The sequence below is a fragment of the Papio anubis genome, unplaced genomic scaffold, assembly GCF_008728515.1.
Source record: "Papio anubis isolate 15944 unplaced genomic scaffold, Panubis1.0 scaffold985, whole genome shotgun sequence".
NCBI lineage: Eukaryota > Metazoa > Chordata > Mammalia > Primates > Cercopithecidae > Papio > Papio anubis.
In genome coordinates this window covers 1-8,632 of record NW_022170108.1, presented here as the reverse complement: position 1 = coordinate 8,632, position 8,632 = coordinate 1, and the positions used below count along the sequence as shown (strand labels likewise).

The 8,632-nt window shown below is 47.8% G+C and overlaps 1 protein-coding gene across 1 annotated transcript; it reads right to left on the bottom strand.

The window, feature by feature from the left end:
- Positions 1-971: 971 nt before the first annotated feature.
- LOC101000272 (matrix-remodeling-associated protein 5) lies at positions 972-8,627 on the bottom strand (the record flags this gene model as incomplete). The annotated part of the gene is made up of 3 exons (XM_031662765.1): positions 972-4,025; positions 5,151-6,051; positions 8,135-8,627. Coding segments are annotated over 3 exons (3,303 nt in total), but the record flags the coding sequence as incomplete, so codon positions are not given.
- Positions 8,628-8,632: the final 5 nt, after the last annotated feature.

The following is an 8,632-nucleotide window of genomic DNA, read 5'->3' as shown; positions in this document are numbered from 1 at the left end:
TATCTATCACTTATCTATCTATATCAATCTTCTGTCAGTTATCTATCTACCAATCTAATCTGTTCTTTATGTCAGTGGCTCTCAGCTAGGAGCAAGTTTGCACTCCCTAAAGGGGCATTTGGCAATGTCCAGAGACATTTTTGGTCATCACAATTTTGGGGGGTGGAGGGGTACTAGTATCTGGTGGGTAGAGCCCAGGGATGCTGCTCAATACCCTACAAAGGACACCCCAGCCCAGAGAATCATCCAGCCCCAAATGTCATTCATGTGCATTTTGAGAGACCTTGCATCATCTGAAGAGCCTGTCTATTGAGGATAAGCGCTGCAAGCACCACCTCCTCCTCCACCTCTCTGCCTCCTCAGGCCTCTCTTGATATCCAACACACAGTAAGGGCTGTGCAGATATATTTAAGCAGATAAGTGGATTGATGAATGAGAGACAGGCTCTTTGCCTCCCACAGAGTTTAAAAAAAAATGCATTCTTTAGTTTCCATGACCGACATTCTTTAACAATTGGCGACAGTGCATTTCTTGAAATGCTGACAGTCATATTTTTCCCAAATGTTTATCTTGTCTGCCTTTTTCCTTCCTCTCAGGGGAAGCAAAAGAAGGACAGTTTTGCATATTTGTGGAACACAGTACATGTATTTCCAGACGTCTCTTTGACAAAAAATTAAAAAAGAAAAATCCCGAAGGATTTCCTAGAACACTGCTTCTCAGTCCCCACACTGTCTTGCTGCATACCGAAATTGTCGCTACATGCAAGTGACACTCAAACTCTGCCTTCCTGCCTGCCAAATCTGTCATCAGAAGCATTACCTTTGACTCAGTTTCCTTGCCTGTTAAAAATGTGTAGAGAAGATAATCATTGAGAGAAGGTGAATGAAAGCAGTTTTTTCAACCACGCTGATGGAAACCCAAATTCATGTGACTCTCTTTTGTTTGAAAATAGCATTGTCATCACTGCCTGGTTTTCGGGAGAATATTATTTTATTATCAAATGTACAGTATATTGACCTTAAAAATACAGTACAGCAGTCATGGAAATAACAAGTCTTGTATTATTCATGGGCACAGACTGACTCATGGCTGGGGAAGAAGCAGCCACCTTAGACTGGATGGACAGCTCAGATACTGCAGAGAAATTTCTGAACTTTTAGGAGAAGACTCTAGATTCAATTCTGTAAAGCTACGATGCAGTTTTCTCTTTCCTTTCCTCTCACCTCCTCTGAGCACAGCTTTCAACAAAAACTTTGCATACAAAGAAATCTAATATCGCAGCCTTCCCCACTTCAGGGTTCCTGGAGAAGGTAATATAGCAGTGGTTACTGAATTTGAAGGAGGTTGGAGAGGAATTTTTTAAAATTGTATTTCCATGTCTGCTGTAATGTATCCAAGTCTTGTAAAGACCAATAATTTATTAATTTTAATGAGACAGAAAGTATTTCTCCTTCTAGTCTCATCGTCTGATTTGAGAGGAAAAAAATATATAAAACATTATATAAAAGGTGAGTTCCAGGAAGAAATGGATTTTTTCATATAAAATGGTAGCTGTATGTATGTAACTCTGAATTAAAAATATATATATATATCAATCACTCTGGTTCTAAATCCTTATTGGGCAAGCTGGAGTTTTGAAGTGACAGAGGAAATAGCTGAAAGATGACTTGTCAATCTGGAACAAAGTCTATCTTGTAAAAACTGCAGCAGGTTAACTAGGTGATGCGTCTTTAATGGGGTAGTGGGGGATTGTTCGTGTCTATGGTTTATTTTTGGTGAATGTTCTGCAGATAGCCTATGGACGCTTATGAAGGCAGTTGAGTGGCATTTGCAAAAAAAAGAAAAATTGCAGTCAGAGCACAGATACCGCGAATGAAGCCTCTGGAATGATGTAAACACAAAAGAAAGTTCCCAGCGAGGCTGAGCCCTGCTTCTGGTGTCTGTATTGCTTCCTTTTCCCAACAATCGTAGATCAAGTTCAACCTCAACTTGAAACCCACAGGGGGCCACCATGCACCCTGACACATTATTTAAGAGCTCCGATTCCCCAGCCTGACTTCCCGTACAAACCGCGCTTTGTTGTCAGTTCCTAAGCAATCTTTCTGGAATCCACATTTCAGAAGACATGGATGTAAGTTGTTTTCGAGTCACTGCCGAGAATGTTTTTTGCCATGCACTTGTAGAAGCCGGCGTCTCTCTGTGTGGCATGCTGGATGGTCAGTGATCCCTGCGGGTGAAGAAATCTGTTTCCATACAGACGAGCCTGAACCCCTGCCTTCAGATGCGACTTATCCGGCAGCTCCCACGTGATGTCAGCTTTGGGAATCCCCATAGCCATGCAGTTCAGCTTCACGGTGTTCCCGGGCCGGGTGTAGATGACGGGGGTGGGCTCGCTGGTGATCCGGGGAGGATAGGCGATCACAATCACGGGGATGCTGGTGACCGAAGGGCCGTACTCCGTCTCCATCCTGCATACATAGGTACCCCTGTCAAACACCGAGGCCTCACGAACCGCGAGGGTGCCATTGTCCAGAAGGGAAATGCGTCCCAGGGCTTGGGGGCCCTCCAGACGCATGCCGTTGGGGAGCGTCCAGGAGAAATGTCCCTGCCCAGCCCCGGGAGGGGTGCAGGGGAGCTTCAGGGTCTCACCGTTGATGATGCTGACCAGGTTATGATACTGCTTGTTTGCTTCTGGTTTCAGCCCCACCTTCAGGGAGACCAGCCTCTCCGTGTGGCCAGCGGCGTTGCGGGCCACGCAGCGGTAGGCCCCGGCATCCACCGAGGAGAGACCGCTGATGTGGAGCATGCCGTCAGCCTTGTGGTAGAAGCGCTGCAGCTGCTGTCCGCTCTGCAGATCGGTGCCATTGGGAAGGACCCACACCAGGCTGGGTGTCGGGCTCCCCGCGGCAGAGCAGTTGAGGCTGATGGTGTGGCCCGCCATGGCCGTGATCTTCTCGCTGATCGGGTCGTGGAAGATGGGTTTCTCCATGGGCTCCAGGACAGTGAGCTGCACGATCAACCTGGCCTCCCCTCCCTCGTTGCGCGCCATGCATACTAGCTGAACGGAGTCGCTCTTCCTCAGACTCCTGATGTCTAGGGAACCGTTGCCATGGACAGTGACCCGATTTCCATAGTATGGAGCTGGCAGAACCACACCCTCGGGAAAAGCCCATAACACCCTCGGGGTGGGGATGCCTTCAGCTCTGCAGTCAATCAGTTTCCGACTGCCCCCGGCTGCTATCTCCCGCACAGTGGTGATGGGGTTGGGGCTACCGTTGATTTTGGGTGGCTGGACATTGACGTGAATCCACACCGTCTTCCTATCCTCTCCGGCGCTGTTCCTGACCAGGCAGGTGTAGTTGCCACTGTCAGAGCGCTGGGCTTTCTGAATAAGGAGAGTGCCATCTTGGTATATCTGATACTTCTCAGAGGCGGTGGGGATCACCCGGTTGGTTGGGGACAACCAAGTCACCTTGGGCATGGGTTCTCCTTTGGCCTCACAGGCTACAGTGGCCACGTCTCCATAGGGCACCTGAACCGCCAAGTAAGTCTTGTTCCGGATGGTGGCAGGCGCTGTCACCACCTTGACTCTGACTCTCATCTCGTCCTTCCCGACCTGATTTTCGGCAAAGCAGGTGTAGTCTCCTTCCTCCCTCATCCCCACTTCATTAAAGTAGAGCGTCCCATTGTTGAAGACGACATAGCGCTTGGTGCGTCCACCGCTGTCATCTGACTGCATGAAGGAGTTCACCAGACTCCCATCCGGGAGGCTCCAGGAGATCTCAGGATTGGGAAGCCCGGTGGCCACACAGTCCACTTTCAGGTCACCCCCATAGAAGACTTTGTGGTCGTTCTCCTCCTTGTGCTCAATCTTGGCCGGTTTCATCACCACATTCACCTTGAGCACCACGTAGTCGTCACCAACCTTATTTCGAGCTACGCACAGGTAATCTCCAGCGTCTTTGTCCGTCACTGATTTTACCACCAGGGTCCCGTTGGCAAACACCTTGATTCTACTATCAAAACTACAGAAAAAAAGAAAAAGGAGTAGATGTCAGTTTCCCAAATGCTCTACTGTGGCATTAGGTCACTGGAATAACACAAAAATAGTTGGTTCTGTGATGCATCAGCCCAGATGGCTACTATTGCAAAATGCCCAATGGTTTGATCCACACACACTTGCAGGAATAGGATTGACATCTTCGACTACGTTTCATGCCCTTGAACCCATGGTCAGGCCAACCTAACATCAGATTCAACAGGGAGTTCTTATTTGCAGTCAATCACTTTCCACAACCTTCTCCAGGCTGTAAAAACCATTGGGCAAGAAAGGAGGAAGCTAAGTATTTGTTAAGAAGTTAGGTATTTCTTCTGGATCCGAGTTTAGAGGGACAACATTTCATTGCATAAAAATCACACACTGGGCCAGGAACAGGGGCTCAGGCCTGTCATCCCAGCACTTTGGGAGGTCAGGGTGGGAGGATTGCTTGAGGTGAAGTGTTCGAGATCACCCTTGGGAACATAGCAGATCCCATCTCTACAAAAAGTAAATAATGATAATAATAACAAGCTGTGCCTCGTGGTGCACACCAGTAGTTTCAGCTACTCAGGAGGCTGAGGCTGGACGATCGCTTTAACACAGAAGGTTGAGGCTGCAGTGAGCTATAATCACACCACTGCACTCCAGCCTGGGCAACAGAGTGACACCCTGTCTCTAATGAATTTATTATTATTATTAGTTGAGATGGACTGTCACTCTGTCGTACAGGGTGGAGTGAAGTGGTGTGATCTTGATTTACTGCAACCTCCACCTCCCGGGTTCAAGCAATTCTCCTGCCTCAGCCTCCCGAGTAGCTGGGACTACAGACACTTGCCACCACGCCCGGCAAATTTTTGTATGTTTATTAGAGACAGTGTTTCACCATGTTGGCCGGGCTGGCCTCAAACTCCTGACCTCAAGTGATCTGCCCACCTCGGCCTCCCAAAGTGCTGGGATTACAGGCGTGAGCCACCGTGCCCTGCTAATTAATTTCATTTAATTTTATCGGATGCAGGGAGCAGTGTGTGTGCATATTCATCCTGAAAATGGACTCATATTCGTTGGGGCCACCAGCCCAGCGATTTACAGGAAGCCACGCAGAGCCGCCTACCTGAAGAGCGTGTCGATCATCCTCTTGGAGGGCAGCCTCCAAAGGATGCGCGGCCAGGGGTCCCCCGAGGCGCTGCAGTCCAGCTTGAGGGTCCCTCCGTACCTGACGTCCGTCCTCCGCGGAGAGGTGCCCGTGATGCGCGCGTTGGCTGCTGCACGCTGCACGTTCAGCTGCACCGTCCTGCGCGCGGAGCCCACCAGGTTGGCGGCCACGCACTCATAGCGCCCGCTGTCCTTGGGCGCGAGGTTGCGGATGTAGAGCGTCCCATTGGGGAAAACGAACAAGTTCCCGTGGAGGAACTGCGAGGGGCGGATCTGGGTACCGTCCCCGAGCACCCAGCGCACGCTGGGCAGGGGCGCAGCCTTGGCAGTGCAGTGAATGTGAATGCTGAGCCCAGGGGGCAGCGAGATGTTCTCCAGCTTCTCCTGGTGGATAACCGGGGGCAGTGCCGCCACATGCAGGCGGATGGCCAGGCTGTCGGCCCCGGCTGCATTGCTGGCCACGCACTTATAGACGCCTCTGTCTGAGAAGGACGCCTCCTTGATGGAAAGGGTTCGGTTTTCGTGCAGGGTGATGCGGCCCTCCACGGGGGATACAGTTTGCCACACCCTCCTGTCTGGGAAGATCCAGGAAATTTGGGGGGCTGGGGTCCCTTTGGCCAGACACTCCATTGCAATGGTGTCTCCCAGGTAGACGGTGACGTCCTGGTAGTGGGAGGCTAGGATTTGAGGTTGCTGCACGGTGACCGAGAGCAAGACCACCATCCGGTCCAGTCCATGCAGGTTGCTGGCGGTGCACATATACTGGCCTCGATCTTGCACTTGAACCTGCCGTATCACTAAGGTACCGTTCTTGAGAACCTCAAACCGTTGTATCCTGGTATTCGGAGTCATAAGAGCTCCTGGAGAAAAGTAACACAGTCAGCTTTGGCATAAACTGTGCCCTTTTGATAATGCTCAAACGAGCAGTATTAGTTAATCTAATTCTCCACTTTATCACTCAGACAGCAAAAGCAAATGTAGAAGGTAGAATGTTTTAGTGTTTTTTAAAGGTTTTTTTATGTTTATTTTATTTGTTAGAGATAGGGTATTGCTCTGTCTCCCAGGTGAGGGTGCAGTGGTACAATCATAGCTCACTGTAGGCTCAACCTCCTGGACTCGGCCTTCTAAGTAGCTGGGACTATAGGTGCAGGCCACCACTCCTGGATAATTTAATTTTTTTTTTTTTTTTTTTTTTTTTGGAGACATGGTCTTGCTGTGTTGCCCAGGTTGGTCTTAAACTCCTGACCTCAAGTGATTCTCTTGTCTTGGCTACCCAGAATGCTGGGATTACAAGTGTGAGCCACCACACCCAGCCTGTTTTGGTCCTAACCGTTAAAGAAATGAAAAACTGAGATATCATCTCATGCCTGCTGGAATGTCTATTATCAAAAAGACCAAAAACAACAGACACTGGTGAAGATGTGGAGAAAAGGGCACCCTCGTACACTGTTGGTGGGAATGTAATTTGGTACAACCACTATGGAAAACAGTATGGAAGTTCCTCATAAAACTAACAATAGAGCTGCCTATAGTCTAGCAATCCCACTACTGGGTATTTAGACAAAGGAAATAACGTCAGTGTGTTGACAAGACATCTGCACTCCCGTATTTACTACAGTGCTATTCACAACAGCCAAGATATGGAATTCAGCTAAGTGTCCATCAATGAATGAATTGATAAAGAGAATGTGGCATATATGCACAATGAAATACCATTCTGTCTTTTGTTTTTCTTTCTTTCTTTTTTTTTTTAAAAAAAGAAGCGCCACTGCACTCCAGCCTGGGTGACAGAGCAAGACTCCATCTCAAAAAAAAAAAAGGAAATTCTGTCATTTGCCACAACATAAATGAACCTGGAGGACATTAGGTTAAGTGAAATAAACCAGGCACAGAAAGACAAATACTGCATGATCTCATTTATATGTGCAATGTAAGAAAGTTGAACTCACTGAAGCTGAAGCAGATAGTGGTATGGTGGTTACCAGGGGCTGGGGATGGGAGTAAAGGGAAGATATTAATTAAAGAGTATGAAGCTCAGTTAGGAGGAATATGCTTAAGTGGTATTATACTCATGGCAACTATAGTTAATAACAATTTAGCTTATACTTGAAAATTGTTGAGAGTAGATTTTGTGTTGTCATCACACACATATGAAATAAGTATGCTATAAAAAAAAGGATAGAGAAAAAGAATGTTTTGTTTCTCTTTTTCATTTTTACACTAGTCCCAGAAACGGGGCCATCTTCAGGCAAAGGAGGGCAAACGTGGGTTTAATAGAGAATTCTAGAAGCAGGCATGAGTCCCAGCCACTTCCAAAGTGAGCTAAGATGGCACAAGCTCAATTACTAGAGACACAGCCTCTCCTTTATTTATTTATGCTAATGCTGTTCTCCTGAACTCCTCGGGCTAGCTGGCTGCATGGGCATGCCAGGCTTGCAGTGGCCAGCCACCCCTGCCCAGAGAGGCCCTTGAGTCCGTAAGAAAGGTGAATTAATCCTAAAGTAAGACTCCAGTAACTCTCTCCTACACAAACTCTGGTTAAAGTGTAGATTGGGTACATATGGACATTAAGATAGGACAAATAGACCCTTGGGACTACTAGAGGAGAGAGGGAGGGGTGGCAAGGGCTGAAAAAACTACCTATCGGGTGCTGTGCTAGCTACCTGGGTAATGGGATCATCTGTGCCCCAAACCTCAGCATCATGCAATCTACCCATGCAACAAACTTGCACATGCTCCCCCTGCATCTAAAACAAAAGCTGAAATTATAAAAATAACAATAAACGCTTATTCAAGTAAAAACAATTCCCCAAATGTGTTATAAAAATTTCTCCTAATGTGCTTATGTTGTTCAACACATGCTGTTTTAATGTATTATATTGCTAGCCAATAAAATAAAAATTGACCAAAAAAGAAAAAAAAGTAGATGCTTAAACATCTTACCTGTGGAAACCTTTGTCCAAGTAATGAAAGGCTTTGGTTTTCCTGTTGCCTCACAGGGGAACACAGCATCTGTCTCGGCAGTGATGGACACAGTCTGTGGGGACTTGGTGAGGATCTGGGGCTTTTCCCCAAGAGACCAGAATTTGGATGCAGGCGGTCCTCCTGCAAAGAACTTTGAGCTGCTCTGGTGGAAGCTTCCTGAGGACTGGACAGAAGATGTTATAAAGGAGACAGAACTCTGGGTGGAGGAGACCAGAGGGGTATTCTGTAAGTTAGTTGAGGGTGACCCTGTGGTCCGCGGAGTGTGCAACAATGGAGCTGCTGGAGGGCCAAAGTCCAGATGGAAGGTGCTATGGGAATGTATCCTGTTGTAGGAACCTGGATTAACTTTTCTCTCTCTCATTACTGGGGCAGGAGAAGTGGGTATCTGGGGTCTCAGGGTGACTCCCAGCTGTGGAAAAGAAAGAGTCCTGTTGGTAAAGAAAGGGAATCTTCCAT